The sequence below is a fragment of the Aphis gossypii genome, chromosome 2, assembly GCF_020184175.1.
Source record: "Aphis gossypii isolate Hap1 chromosome 2, ASM2018417v2, whole genome shotgun sequence".
NCBI classification, from domain to species: Eukaryota; Metazoa; Arthropoda; class Insecta; order Hemiptera; family Aphididae; genus Aphis; species Aphis gossypii.
In genome coordinates, this window is record NC_065531.1 from 79,765,628 (window position 1) to 79,780,094 (window position 14,467).

Genomic DNA, 14,467 nt, shown 5'->3' on the forward strand with positions numbered 1-14,467 from the left:
CTGTGGATAAAAAATAATATTTAGACAATTATTAAAAACAAATTGAAAGCAATCTACTTATTGTTAATCATACAAACCTATTTAAATTTTAAGGTAATCTAGAAAAATAAATACATTTATAATATATATATTATTGATAAATCCGTAATAATTCTTTCCATTTTTCTTTTTTATTCCCTTGATCAATCTAGTCTTTTTGCCTTTATCTTCTTAATATTATTTTAAAATGAAAAATAAAGAAAAAGAGTATATAATATACATACACATATTATACATTAAGTCAATTAAGTATAAAATTATTGTTATGAAAACAAAAATTTATTTATCTTAATTTCTTTAAAAGATTGTTTATCGACATTTAGGTCCTATTATTTTCCTTATTATAATGACATTTAATTCTAATAAATATATATAATATAATATATTATATAGTTTACAAAACAAAATCATTGTCTTTATCTTATTGATCCTTATATAATTGGTTAAAAAAATACTTCAACATCAATATATTTTCCACCAGAAAAGTTAATTGAGAAATTAGTATTGGTTTATTCTAAAGTTGAATGATCTAACTAATACTGGAGTTATAAATTCAAATAAGTTGGTGGTGCTTCTTGTTCAGATTATTACCTATGGCTTATAGAAGTATTTATTTAAAAATACCATGTTGCACCATATAACAAAGGTCAAAAGACAAGAAACAATTTCATGTTATGGTTATTGAACAACTGTCAAATATGACTTATCTATGTGATAAGTGTTCTTCAAATAATAAAACATTTGGATATAGTGATTACCTAACAACTTGTGCGTCTATAACAGTGAAATTATGGAGTGATAATTAAGAAATTCTAATAGTTGATATTAATAGGAGGCAGTTAATGTTAAACAATTATATATTTTATAATGAACACCATACAAAATATTTTCAAGGCCAAATTGAATAATGTCTTTGGGATGATTCATGTCAAACCATTACCAGGTAAGAATGTATACTAAGTAGTACGAGTAACTAGTGACTACGTATATATTTCACTATTGCTATTTGATAAAAATTGTTTTTTATGTATTGAATTATTAATAATGATATTCAGGCACACCGTTGTATGGTAGGAGCATAAAACAAATAATATACACCGCCTGTAAAGAGGCTGAAATATATATGAAATGTGGAGTAGTAAGCATTTAATAGTTATACTTATTACAGCGCCCAATATACAAAATAACTATTGATTATAGGATGGTATTATCGTTGAAAACATGCATGACATACCCTATGTGCCTGCTAAAGAAATAGGTCCTGAAATTGTATCCTCAATGACTAGAGTTTGTTCATCGATTAGACAATTGGTGCCTGAACATATACCTTGTGGTCTACAAGTAGGTTAGAAATTAGAATTATTGTAGTACAGCAATTACAAATTTGTCGATGACAACTTTAGATATTGGCTGCAGCCAATGAAGAAGCAATCGCTGTTGCACATGCAACAGACTTTCAGTTTATTAGGGCTGAAGGTTTTGTTTTTGGCCATGTCGCCGATGAAGGTTACATGGATGCATGTGCCGGTAAGTTATTGAGATATCGCAAATCCATAGATGCACAAGATGTGTGTATATTTACAGATATAAAGAAAAAGCACAGGTAATTCCTTTGAATGCAATATATTATGGTTATTTAATTTAATTATATATCTACAAGTTATAAAAGTTTAAGGACTTTTGGTCAAGAAAAAAAAATATTGTTTTTTGTTACTCTTAGTTCACATGCTATCACTCATGATGTAAGTCTAATCGAAACTGCTAAAGCAGCAGAATTTTTTCTGACCGATGGAATTATAGTAACTGGAACTGCAACAGGACAACCCGCCAAACCAAGTGATTTAATTGGTATATAATAATCATTTATTTAATTTTATACATAAACATTATGCACGTTTTATGTAATATTAAATGCATCATTATGAATTATAGAAGTGAAGAGTTCTGTGAATGTTCCAGTACTTGTTGGATCTGGTATAACTGTTAACAATGTACATGAGTACAGAGGTGCTGACGGATTCATAATTGGATCTCACTTCAAGAAACATGGAATGTATGAATACTTTCATTACTACTATCAATAATTTATTGTACATAAATAAGCTAACAAACAATTACTACAACTTTTGTTTACAGGTGGCAAAATGAACTTAATGAGACTACTATTTTAGAATTTATGAATTGCCTAAAAAAAGACTGAAATAAAGAAACTCAATTTTATTTTGAATATAAGTTATCATATAATTGATTCCATACAGAAAATCAATGAACACAAGCCATTAACATAGTTTTTCATTTTTATGACATACAAGCATTGTACATAAAAAATAACTAATAACTAGTTACATATTTTTAATGAATATAAATTAAATAGTAAAATAATTGTTATACTTATACAAATTACAGAATTATAAAAATGTGAAAAATATTAATAACATTACAATTTTTACTTTTAAGTAAAATATGTTACTGCATTAGGAAGTATTACCACAAGTTATTATTCAAACATTAATAGTTAATTGTTATAAACTACATTTAAACAAAAATGGACAACGTAACTGAGATCTCAAATGGATGGAGTACAAAAAAAAAATATAAGTTAAAAAAAAAAGTAAATATTCTTGATTTTCTATACTGAATTTCTTCCCACTAATTTTTTTAGTGTTGTTCCAAAATTGAAAACAAGATTTCTTGCCGAAGCCATGTATGACATATTTTGATTTGATTTAGCAATTGTTGTATCCTACATAAAAAAAATGAATAAATATGATATACATATACTACTACAATAGTATAAATTATAACAATTTATTTTTAAAAAAATATTAATATATTACTTTAAGGCTGTTTAATGATTTCATTTTTTTGGTTGGACTTGAATAACAATTTTCATCATTTTTATTTGTGTTATCTTCCTTTTTTCTTTTGACTAATTTCAAAGGACCGCATCTTTTTACTGGCATCAAAGAATTGGCTTTGCACTAATATAAAAAAAAAATCATTTGTACAATAATATAATTAATTATAAATAATGCTTATCAATAACATACCTTGTCAATAGATTGCTGTAACATTTCTACCCAAGAACATGTAGCATGTGGTGCATCCATTGTGTAAAATACAAATTCTACAGACTGACAATTTATTGAAAACAATCCTCTTTTGTACATGACAGATTTGGCTTCACACTTATTGAGTGGCAATACTCTGAGACAAACTAACTTTTCTGGATCCACCCACTCTTTACAATACAGTATCATGTCACTTAGCAAAATTAAGTAACGAGGAATAGATGTACTGCCTTCGGGTGATACTTTCATTAGAGGACCTTCTTTAATCAATTTACGTCCTGGTAGTACAATGTTAACTTTGCCACAGCCAGAAAGACTACGTTGAATGCTTACTAATCTGGACATGTTTTCTTGTTCTTGAACTAAGTTATTGATATGGTCTGCAACTTTACTTATTTGTTCTACAGCAGCTTTAAACAAAAAATATTATATTTGATATAAAATAATATAATAACAATTTGCAGTTATAAATAAATTATAAAATAAAATGAAATGAAACTTTCCATTACTGTAATTGCATACCTTTAATATCATTATAACCATGATGTTCAGTAGGAGTGTAATTCTGAAGTTCGCGTAAAAGCATTAAATAACGAGGTATTCTTTGAATGGGTGTTATCAAAAGTGAATTCAATTTAGCAGCTACATCTGGCCTTGATTCTTGTGTACATACAAAGCGATGAAGTTTTGGATGAGATTTTGGTAAATCCTAAAAGTAAATACAATTAGGTTTTCAAATCTATTAAAATAAATAATAATAGAAATATTTTACTTGAAGTGTATCCAATACATTCTTGTAATTGAATGCGTAAACTGAATAAAGTTTAAGAAAAGGGGCCGTGTTCAAAAAAACTTGTCCGATATTTTCTTTGGCTGGATGCAATTGAACCAAAAGTTCTTTATTCACGTTCAGTATTGTCTCAACATTGCCAAACAATTTACTGATAACTTGACTAGAGGCAAGTTTCTGTTCTTCTATTGGACGTTTAAAATACTGTAAACAGAAAATTTAAAATAGATTGAAACAATTTGAAGAAGTAAACGACAAGTGTGATAGTCTCAAACACTAAACAGTACTTACTGTAATCAATTTGTCCAACTGATGAATGTAATTTGTTTCTGAGACGCATATCTCTTGAATTGATCGAACCCTCAACTTTGCAATGCGTTTCTCATTGTCATCACAAATATGATCGTCCAAGTCTCGTAATACTGTTGTAGAACATCAAAGCAATTAGTAAGCATACAATAAATGGAAGCTAGAGGGTTATTTCGATTTTACCTTTTTGTTTGGTTTTGGCCGAAAGTATGTTTTGTTGATCTAACACTCCCCGCAGTTCTTTGACGAAATTATTCGGAGGCGTCATAGGCACAAACGAATTCATTTCGTCCATTTTTAATCAATCAAAAAAGCCGAATGTAGCGTTTAGAAATAGATCAAAACAACTGAACGCGGAAGCTGAACGAATACTGAATTTCTGAATCGTCAATAGATTATGATTAATAGCAATTATTCTTAATGGATTTAAGATTAAGCTTGCGAAATTCGTATAGGAATAACGATTGGACATTAGTATTATAGTGGGAAATTGGAAAAACGGGAGAAATCGGCTGCAGCGATAATCGGCATTCGAATTAATTACGGCGTTTTTCGGAAAACGTAAAAAAAGTACGTTACGACCATTACAGTATGACCATAATATTAACGAAGATATCGTTGTCGTTGTTGTTTAGTGAAAATTCTGAATTTTATGGAAAACGGTCGAATTGCCTTCACTGTCCTGTCAATCCATCACCGTTTCACTCAAATTTATTTTACGAGTTTCAACCATTTAATATGTCTACGGTTTCAAATCTTTATTCGTTAATCCACCTTTTTACGATCGAAAAATCATAAAATTGTAATCATTCTACGACCAATATCGGTTAGCCACACTGATTATCAAAGATGTAATGTCCGTTTTTAGTGTATGCACTGTGTGTTGCCAGATAAGTTCATTCCAACAATCCAACTTCTTATTATAGTGGATCGGACATCAGTTTTTAAAAATAACCGTCGTCAGCTGAAGAATTTTGTTTTTTTTTAATCAATTTAGCATTCACTATTCTGTAATTTCTATTTTCAACTTCTTTAATTCTATAAACATTAAAACGTACTTGTGTAGATGTATCAAACTATAAAGTGTCAACAATTGGCATTTATGCGTCTCTTGATATCCTAAAATCGTTTTTCAATATTTTATATCTTCCGTCTCGTTTGTTTTTAGTTTTTTACGAATCCTCCAATTTACGTGGTTTTTTAACTCCTTGAGACATCCATTGTTCTCTGTCATTAGTAATTTACCGTCTGTTTTTTTGACTTTCCATTTTCCCATTTGTTTATCATGAGTAGTTTCGCGCTCAAGTCAAAAGAAAACCGAATACAGAAACCGCGGCCACCTCAGGTAGCTACCGTTACTTCAAATGCTTCGTCCGCATCGGGTCGCACCGTGGCTTTCGGGACGACCACAACCACCGTTTCAACTGCTAAACCAGGTGGTGGTCAATACCGCCGTTCAGTCTCTACAGCTATTAGCAAAACCCCAGATCTATTACACCCGCCCAAGTTTGGTGGTCAACAGCTGTCCAACCGCAATTGTAAGCCAGACATCACTAAAAATCTGCCTTCCAAACCCATACAGAAACCTCCATCACAACCATGTGAACCGGCAGCCCAGACGAGGTGAGATATTTGTCAATGCTACTACTGATGGATATGAATGGTCTTGTTTTGTATGCAGGACAGAGATATGGTGTAGTCTAAGAAAAGATTTAAGGTTTTAAAATTCTTTATTGTATAAGACGGTTGCGAGGACGGTTGCATGTCCCTGGGTATAGAACTAAATATGGTATACCTACCACATTAACATTATTTTAACAAAAATTATAAAATGTCAGTAGTTTATACTTACCATACAATATTTCCAATTAATTACTCTATATATGATAACTAATGCACCTTAGTTTGTACCTAACTCAAAACTACAAATTAATACAAACCTGTTAGTATAACAAAATTATTATTGCAAAGATGTTATTGAAACTAGAATAATATTATATACCAACTTATCATATTTTCAATGTTTCCTTGACTTGCCCATCTATACTGTGATGAATTACAATAGTTATAAATACATTTCTTAACATAAGGAATAAAAAATAACAATTCATTTATAAAATAATATTATATGTCTACCAATAGACTATAAAAAGTTACATAACTATTTAATAATAATTTTAAAAAAATGAATGCTCATTTTTATTTATCCCAATCACTATCAAAATGTTAATTGTTAATTGTGCTGAAAAGCCTTTTGTAATTATTCTTTTCTTAAATAATAAAAAAACTATTATTTTCAGCTACTCGGATTTATACATAGATACCAACTTATACCTACCTAATAAAAATGAGTTATTAAACCTATTACATTCTTATAATGTTATCACACGAAACGCTAAGAGCTATTTTATTCTACTGCAAATTGGTTTTTAATTTAACCAGGACAAACTGCATATAGAATAGATACAAATTCAATATAAAAGTTTTTTTTAAATTTGTTACAATAGGTTATGAAACACCTGTTCTCATATGTTGAACATAGTTTTGTCGCTAAAAAAAAACTCTGAATGGTCACCCATCCATTACCTATTAATGTTGAGTGCTGCTTAACCACAGCACCATTCAGTGACTGCATCCAAATACTCTGCCACATCAATATAAAATTAAAATTGTTTTTAATATGCATTTGTTTAAAAATATTTTTTTTCAGTTATTTCTATGATAATTATTTTATCATTTATAAATATAAAATAGTTTTTCTACTAAAAATGTTTATTAAGACAAAATGTCAACATAAAATATTGAAGCTTAATTCCTGGATAATAGACCATCCCAAAACATTTTATTGAGATACTAGTGATGTATAAAAACCTCAAGAAAAACCCTAACTATTTACAATGATATTAAACAATTTTTATATCCTAAGGTTTATGTTTTTAAATCTTAAAGGTTAAGCGATAAACAATATAGCTAATAATATTAATTTAATATAGATATCTACCTGTCTTATATTTAATTTATAATTTTGAAATTCCCTCATTAATAAATGTATTTAAAGGTTTTTAAAATATAATTAGGTACATTGTTATAATTTAAAATAACAATAATTGCTAGTTCACAGTAATTGTTTGGATAAAATATTTTAAGATTAGATTAATTATTAACTATAAAATATTTTATATTGTCATATATTTATGAGTATTAAGATGAAATAAAACAGTTCTTCATTACCTATGCAATATTAATATACTATCCTAATTTCTTTCCATATTTTATACTTTTAGTTAATTATTCCTTGTTAGAATTGTTTTTGAAATCTTAAATACATTTCTTAGGTATCTGTTATACACTAAAATAATTTCACTTAACATTACCTATTTAATTACCACAATCTACTTATAATGGTTTGTTTTTATTTTAATTTCTATTACAAACCTTATCTTGTGTAATAGTGAGTGAACCATAAATAATTTAAAATGAGTAAGTGTCCATTTTTAAAAATATATATATATTACCTTTTTCAGGATTCCTTCCAAAGAAGTATTTAAAATTCCAACTGTTGCCAATATACCAAAAAAACCTACACAAGTGGCCAAACCACCTACTACAGTTAATCAACTTCAAAATAATATGAAAGCAGCCAGTCTTGAGGAAAAACCTAAACCTTGTACTGATCAAGAAAATAATAAAAACATGGGGCTAACAAATAAAAAAGACGAGTAAGTTATACATAACAAATAAATTAAATTTTTTTAAAAAGATTATCAATAATGGCATGATTTAATTATTAAAATAGTATGAAATGGACTTTGGATAATTTTGATATTGGTAAAGCATTGGGAAAAGGAAAATTTGGAAACGTATATCTTGCCAGAGAAAAGAGTTCTGGATTCATTGTTGCTCTTAAAGTTTTATTTAAAACGCAAATCTTAAAAGCAAATGTTGAGCATCAGCTCAAAAGAGAAATTGAAATTCAGACACATTTAAGGTAAATACTAAAACAGTTAAATTAAAAAAAAAAATTGGATTAAAAGATAAATTAATTTTTTTCTTTTTTAGGCATCCTAATATTGTACGTATGTTTGGATATTTCCATGATGATGCTAGAGTGTATATGATACTAGAGTATGCACCGAAGCAGCTTTATAAAGAATTACAAGCTCAAGAAAATCAACGTTTCTCTGAAGTTAGGTAAATATAATAATATTTTGAAAGTTTACCTAGTTATACTCTATTCAAAATAAAACCGTGACCAGGCGGCGATCAGATGCTTAGTCCCCACCACTGCTCGGAATTCTGATCAGGTATGCTAGCGCTGCGAAACGAGGCCACACCCATGCGCAGAAGTCAGCCGCCTGGTCACGGTCTTATTTTGAATAGAGTATAGATATAATTTATTTTACTAAAACGAAAGATATGATTTATTTTACTATTGTGTTAAACAGGGCAGCATTGTATATTAAACAATTAACCGAAGCATTAATTTATTGTCATGATAAAAATATTATTCATCGAGATATAAAACCAGAGAATCTTTTACTTACTAAAGCAGGTGATTTGAAAATTGCTGATTTCGGGTGGTCTGTACATACACGTGATTCCAAGTAATTTTCAAAAAAAACTACTTTTAGCTTAATATTTATATGTATAATTATGTACTAAAATATTTTTTAGGCGTATGACATTATGTGGAACATTGGACTATTTACCACCAGAAATGGTGAGCGGTAACTCTCATGACAAATCAGTCGATGTATGGAGTGTAGGTGTTTTATTATATGAAATTTTAGTTGGTAAACCACCTTTTGAAGCTCCAACATATGAAGAAACATATAAAAGAATATTAAATGCTCAATATATTTTTCCGCAACATGTTGCTCCACTTGCTAGAGATCTCATATCACGTGTAAGTATTTTTTAAATATAATTTTTCAATCCACATATTTTAATAAATAACAATTTGATTTGCTGTTGTTTAGTTATTAAGAGTGAGACCAGAGACTCGTTTACCTCTCCAAGAAGTATTACTACATGACTGGATAAAAATACACACAAATCTTTTAAAGTAACAAAATAAGATTTCAATTTTATGAAGTCTCTATTTTTTTTTATATAACCATTTAAAAAAAAAAAAAAAAATTAATTAGACTTTTTATAAATTCAATATCTATATTTTATTTGTGATGGTATCAATTTAATGAAGTGTAATAAAACAAAATAATTGTATTATTAATTATTAACTTTAAGCATTAATAATAACAGTTTTTTTTTTGTATATAAGACTTTGCCATATTTTAAAAGCTCAAAGTCTTTGGTAGTTTTATTATATTATAAGAAATGAATGTTGTCATATATTTTTTATGCGCCATTATATTTTACTACACTTATATAAAATACGTACTAAATTATATAAAATTTTGCAATTTCTTTAATTATTAATGCAGGTATAGAAGAAGAATGTTAAATATATTCAGTTATAATTATTTTTTATATATTAGTAAAATTGATTTGTTTCCATCCTATGTATTAATAAGTCAACATTAAACTGTGATTTATATATACCCAATAAATTCCATTTGATTGGATACTTGTTTAACTTAAAAAAAACTATAATTTTAATGTGTACATATTAGTGGTATATTATTTTTGACATTATGTTATTTTTTAACATGTTGTAAATCAAAATATTTTTATGATAAAAGCAAATAAAATAAATACTTTTTATGTTTTTTTTTTTTTTATTACATTTTATTCATAAAAACCATAACTTAAATAATTAATTATTACATAATAATATTATAGGTATTTTTAATATATCCATGTTTGGTTGAAATGTTCAAACTCATACTTTCCGTTTTCTGTCCAGACTTATGCTTTAGGGAAGAAATTGATCTAAATAGTAAGTATATAGATTTTAATTAAGTACATGTCATAAACGTAACCTAATATATATTTTTTCAAAATTAAAAACTAAAAAATATTACTTTTTCTCCGTTTTTAACAAAGCAGTTTCTGATCACTCGTCCAGCTGCGCATTTTTCAGTAGTTTTCGGATCGATAATAGCTGTAAAAATAAAAGAAAACTCGTTCGATTATCATTCGTAAATTTAAATATTTATCCGACACGAATTTTCAATTTATGGTCACAGTCGCAAACCTACCCTCTTTTTCGCAAGTCTCTATTATTGTCACTGCTTTCTTGTGTTCTTCCGGTTGATTAGCGAAACGTATCTTAGCCATCGCCTTGCCATCGTCCACACTGAACTTGTTATTCTTGATCAAGTTAAGATTTTTATACACGCATTCTAAATAACACCTTTGCTGTTCATTCTGAGGTACCACCGTATTACTGACCAGTGCCATGATTTCCTGAGGTGCGTGCAATTCATCCTTGCATTTTACCGCGATTGTGTTCAACTTCTGTTTTAGAGCTACATGCCCATCCGTCATCTATGTAAATCATTATTAATTTATGAATTAATTGAACATCATATGGTATCAAGTGGCAGACATAAGAATATAGGTAAACCATTTTAGGTAAGTACCTATAATTTTATGTACTGAGTAATTATTAATTATACTTCCTAATATAAGTATAAATACTATTCATCTTAATAGCTTATATCTCATAGTTGAAAACCCAGTACAGTTATAAGCCACCCCCTGGCTAACTTTTAAGAATCGTTAAACTTATTAAAAAAAAAACAGAATATTGTGTTATCACTAGGGCTATGAATTAGTATAAAATCATTATAATTAACTTCCTTTACAAAACGTTTTAAATTTGAATTAGATACTATTGGTATATACTAATAAATTCAATACTGAAACATTAATTACCTATATAATTTAATTTCCGCCAATTAAAATTTTTACACTTGATAAATAACTATTTTTATTTTTTATATAATGCATTCTTGCATTCAATTCAAGCCGTAACTATCCCTTGTAAGGTGATGGTGATGGCCTTTTAAACTCACAAATTTTATTCAACATGTCTTAACCCTACGTTTTTAAATATTTTAATACGAGCTAGCTGCTACCATTGACATAATGTATATATTGCCTACTCGGAGTGCCGGGTTTAAAGGTATAAGTGCCTTGCACTAGTCTCAAAACTGTTTAGTTTGAGTTTTCTTTCAACATTTAAAGGCGTCAGGTTAAAGTCCTAGATTTTACAAAATTATCTTCAACCATTTATTTAAAATTGTTATGAACTCGTACTTATCTCAACTAATGATTCAATTTAAAGAAACTCAAGCTATATAGTTGGGTAACTACCGAGTTGAAATGTTTTCTTTTTTAGTCTACCATTTATATTTATCAAATACCAAAAGAATATAATATGTTTAATGTATCGAATTACTTATAAATATTTTTTTTTTAAATTAGTAGTTGCACCTGCAGTGTTTTGAAACTTATCTGACAATCTACTCGGTCTATGTTTAATTTCGAATGTCATCTTATAGTAACCCGTTAGTACTGATTACTGAATTTAATTAATTAATTTTAGTACTAAAAGTTAAAACAAATCCCGTTGACTCGTTTATAGAAATTATCTTTCTAAAAGGTTGAATTTAATTTAGATAATAATTTTCAATGATTTATACTGTTGGCTTTGGTGTTGTGACGTTTCCAGCTACCCCGGAGGAAGATTTTACGACAGTTGTTCGCTCCGTGCCGTTGACCGACGCTCCGCTAGTTGTCGTGGCGGTGGTATTAACTCCGGACTTGGTAGCGGTCGAACTGTGCACATGGTCCTTGGCGTACGTGGTCTGTTGATGGCTGGTTGGTGTAGACGATGACTGCACCGGCAGACGAGTAGGCGTCACGGTCGTGGGTGGCTTCGTCGTTCCGCTCTTATAGCAAGTGGATATATTACACGGGTCCGAGCTCTAAAGATGAAACGACGGGGTGAAATGATAATTTAATAATTTATTATTGTGTACATTTATATACTAATGGACAATGGTTCTACCTACTTGTTATCAAATTTAAATATTATTTATTATTTACGACCCTAAGTGATATCATATGAATAAATTTAATACTTCTAATAAACAAAAAGGACTGTCGAGAAGGTAACCACTAGTTTAATAAAAGTACTTGAAGTGTTATAAATGTTTGTATTCTCAATCCCCAGACTAACTTCCTCCCGTAACCGATTATTTTTAAAAAGTACTCAAAATTTTCAGTCTTTTACCTCCCAAAAGTACCAATTCGCTACCAAAAACTATTATGGGTATAATGGAAAACGATAGTCCTTAAAACTTTCTGCATGGAGTCGCACTCCACCCAACTTTTGTATCTTTTTTATTTAAAATATTTTAAATAAGAACTACATTTTACACTTAATAAACCGCTTGAGTAATAATTCATAATTGAGTCTAAAATATTACACTAAGTAGTAAGTATAGTAAATATCTATTTATGGATATACTATAATATTGTACGGTTATATACTTATGTATTATAAAACATCAAATGATGTGTTTGTAAACCTTTAAAATTTGACGGTAATAACTTTTATAGGTTGAAACTCGACTAAATGAGAGTCAGCATAGTTTCTTATAACTTATAATTTATAGAGGATTTGTATCCTTATACATATACGAGTATAAATTATAATATAACTATTTGATTGAGTCCTGCTTTTCATGAAACAGTATTAAATAGTTATTAATCGAATGTACTTCATTAAGATGTATCTATAGGTAACTAAAATATTAGCGTCCTGCTATATATCAAAATGGATTTTTAAAGGTTTTCATAAATAATTAATACAAATCACTTACTCATCACTTTTTGACCTGTATTATATAGATCCCTATGAATTTTAGTATAAGTATTAAGAAGCATCAAGCGCCCCGACGTTTGAACTTTATATGGATACCCGATAGAAAAGCTACATGAAAATTTAAGTTTGGAACAAAATTGCACTATACTCAGTTATACAGGTATATTAATATATTTAAATAATTAAATACCTATACATGGCTAATATGTAATAACTAATAATAACCAACTATCCTGTTATTAACGTTGTATATTATACATATGTATGCGAACATGTGGTATTAAATGGCTTTACCTGCACGGTGGCGACCAGAGCAACCAGGACGGCGGTCGCTGCAGATACCTTCATTATGTCGACGAATGTACCTACTAAGTACACACGATGCTACTGCAAAAGCTAATCTCGCACGATGAACTATGATATTGCACTGTGCAGTGTAATAAATGAAATAAAGTCAGCCCGTGAGTGTGTTCTTATGTATAATAATTTACAACGCGATACAACTGTAGTATTGACTTCTATGATCTTTGAGCTGCAGTATAATGTCACTTGGTACGACGATCAACGCGTGAATTCGACTGACGCCCGGCCGCGGTACCCGAGGTCTTTTATACGAGTCTGGTGCCTTTGTCGCGGTGTTATGATTATGACCTCTGTACACATTAAATAGCAATGAAATGCAATGTCTACGTGGAGACCAAATTGATGCGAGGACGTCGGTTTTTTTCCATTTTCCCCCCGAACGCATTTTACATAAGTGACGCGTCCTGTTTGTGCGGCGCACGTGAGAATTGAGGAATTAAATTGGCACTCCAAATACACAATACCCCGCCGTTCCCAAACAATAATAATATAGTCGTGATTTCAATTGGAGAACAAACGCCACATAAATCCGCGACAGCAGTACAAAATTGTGTATATATCATTTTACGGAGTCGCGCGCGTTACAATAGTATAGGTAGGTTGTTATTGTTATTGTAATATTATGTATATATGTACATACCAACGTGCATAAACATAGACGATCCAGATTCACAGACCCGACAGAATCAAAATACGTTTCCGTATCTTATTTTTTTTTAAGTGGGCAATAATAATAAAGGATTATACGTGTAGAATAGGTATCATGATGAATACTCCTATTTATATACACTTCGACAATTGAATTATAGAAGATTAAAAGACTACCATTTACATTAATATTATCCTGCAGGAACAGGGCAAACAGCAAACTAGATAAACCGAAATAGGTACATATTATTATATATTATGTCCTTTTTAAAAATATTCGTCTGACATTAAAATCATTGAAATTGATATTAATATGACATTTAGTTATGTCTATACTGCGAGACCGGACTGGAAATATTACGTATGAGTTGATACTATGTTTGTATGTCAATGTAATATTTTTTATCACACATTATCACAATATAAATACCTACTCGAGTTTCCGCACTC

The 14,467-nt window shown here is 29.3% G+C and overlaps 4 protein-coding genes across 4 annotated transcripts; 2 read left to right on the forward strand and 2 right to left on the reverse strand.

The window, feature by feature from the left end:
- The first annotated feature begins 450 nt into the window (after positions 1 to 450).
- Positions 451 to 2,889, forward strand: LOC114123025 (uncharacterized protein F13E9.13, mitochondrial). Its single transcript, XM_027985868.2, has 7 exons — positions 451 to 982; positions 1,095 to 1,177; positions 1,240 to 1,380; positions 1,443 to 1,642; positions 1,760 to 1,887; positions 1,972 to 2,092; positions 2,176 to 2,889. The coding sequence occupies exons 1-7, from the start codon at positions 907 to 909 to the stop codon at positions 2,237 to 2,239; spliced, it is 813 nt and encodes a 270-aa protein (XP_027841669.1). The 5' UTR covers positions 451 to 906; the 3' UTR covers positions 2,240 to 2,889.
- Positions 2,255 to 4,740, reverse strand: LOC114123021 (rac guanine nucleotide exchange factor JJ). The gene is made up of 7 exons (XM_027985865.2): positions 4,393 to 4,740; positions 4,192 to 4,322; positions 3,883 to 4,104; positions 3,633 to 3,819; positions 3,090 to 3,520; positions 2,877 to 3,020; positions 2,255 to 2,782 (listed from the first exon to the last, which is right to left on the reverse strand). The coding sequence occupies exons 1-7, from the start codon at positions 4,502 to 4,504 to the stop codon at positions 2,669 to 2,671; spliced, it is 1,341 nt and encodes a 446-aa protein (XP_027841666.1). The 5' UTR covers positions 4,505 to 4,740; the 3' UTR covers positions 2,255 to 2,668.
- A 411-nt stretch (positions 4,741 to 5,151) lies between these two features.
- On the forward strand, positions 5,152 to 9,933 carry LOC114123022 (aurora kinase C-like). The gene is made up of 7 exons (XM_027985867.2): positions 5,152 to 5,832; positions 7,734 to 7,928; positions 8,006 to 8,197; positions 8,269 to 8,400; positions 8,655 to 8,813; positions 8,884 to 9,115; positions 9,189 to 9,933. The coding sequence occupies exons 1-7, from the start codon at positions 5,495 to 5,497 to the stop codon at positions 9,276 to 9,278; spliced, it is 1,338 nt and encodes a 445-aa protein (XP_027841668.1). The 5' UTR covers positions 5,152 to 5,494; the 3' UTR covers positions 9,279 to 9,933.
- On the reverse strand, positions 9,928 to 13,606 carry LOC114123026 (uncharacterized). The gene is made up of 5 exons (XM_027985869.2): positions 13,301 to 13,606; positions 11,820 to 12,104; positions 10,371 to 10,659; positions 10,194 to 10,273; positions 9,928 to 10,101 (listed from the first exon to the last, which is right to left on the reverse strand). Exons 1-5 carry the CDS (start codon positions 13,352 to 13,354, stop codon positions 10,078 to 10,080), a joined length of 732 nt encoding a protein of 243 aa, XP_027841670.1. The 5' UTR covers positions 13,355 to 13,606; the 3' UTR covers positions 9,928 to 10,077.
- Positions 13,607 to 14,467: the final 861 nt, after the last annotated feature.

Excerpts from the sequence above, each read along its gene's own strand:
- LOC114123021 (XM_027985865.2), bottom strand. The coding sequence starts at position 4,504 with ATGGACGAAATGAATTCGTTTGTGCCTATGACGCCTCCGAATAATTTC. Across the intron at positions 4,323-4,392 it reads GGCCAAAACCAAACAAAAAG|TATTACGAGACTTGGACGAT; the intron begins GTAAAATCGAAA and ends GTTCTACAACAG. Across the intron at positions 3,820-3,882 it reads ATGTATTGGATACACTTCAA|GATTTACCAAAATCTCATCC; the intron begins GTAAAATATTTC and ends ATTTACTTTTAG.
- LOC114123022 (XM_027985867.2), top strand. The coding sequence starts at position 5,495 with ATGAGTAGTTTCGCGCTCAAGTCAAAAGAAAACCGAATACAGAAACCG. Across the intron at positions 8,198-8,268 it reads GAAATTCAGACACATTTAAG|GCATCCTAATATTGTACGTA; the intron begins GTAAATACTAAA and ends TTTCTTTTTTAG. Across the intron at positions 8,814-8,883 it reads GTACATACACGTGATTCCAA|GCGTATGACATTATGTGGAA; the intron begins GTAATTTTCAAA and ends AATATTTTTTAG.
- LOC114123025 (XM_027985868.2), top strand. The coding sequence starts at position 907 with ATGAACACCATACAAAATATTTTCAAGGCCAAATTGAATAATGTCTTT. Across the intron at positions 1,643-1,759 it reads GATATAAAGAAAAAGCACAG|TTCACATGCTATCACTCATG; the intron begins GTAATTCCTTTG and ends TGTTACTCTTAG. Across the intron at positions 1,888-1,971 it reads CAAACCAAGTGATTTAATTG|AAGTGAAGAGTTCTGTGAAT; the intron begins GTATATAATAAT and ends TATGAATTATAG.
- LOC114123026 (XM_027985869.2), bottom strand. The coding sequence starts at position 13,354 with ATGAAGGTATCTGCAGCGACCGCCGTCCTGGTTGCTCTGGTCGCCACC. Across the intron at positions 12,105-13,300 it reads CTCTGGTCGCCACCGTGCAG|AGCTCGGACCCGTGTAATAT; the intron begins GTAAAGCCATTT and ends TTTCATCTTTAG. Across the intron at positions 10,274-10,370 it reads AGAGACTTGCGAAAAAGAGG|CTATTATCGATCCGAAAACT; the intron begins GTAGGTTTGCGA and ends TTATTTTTACAG.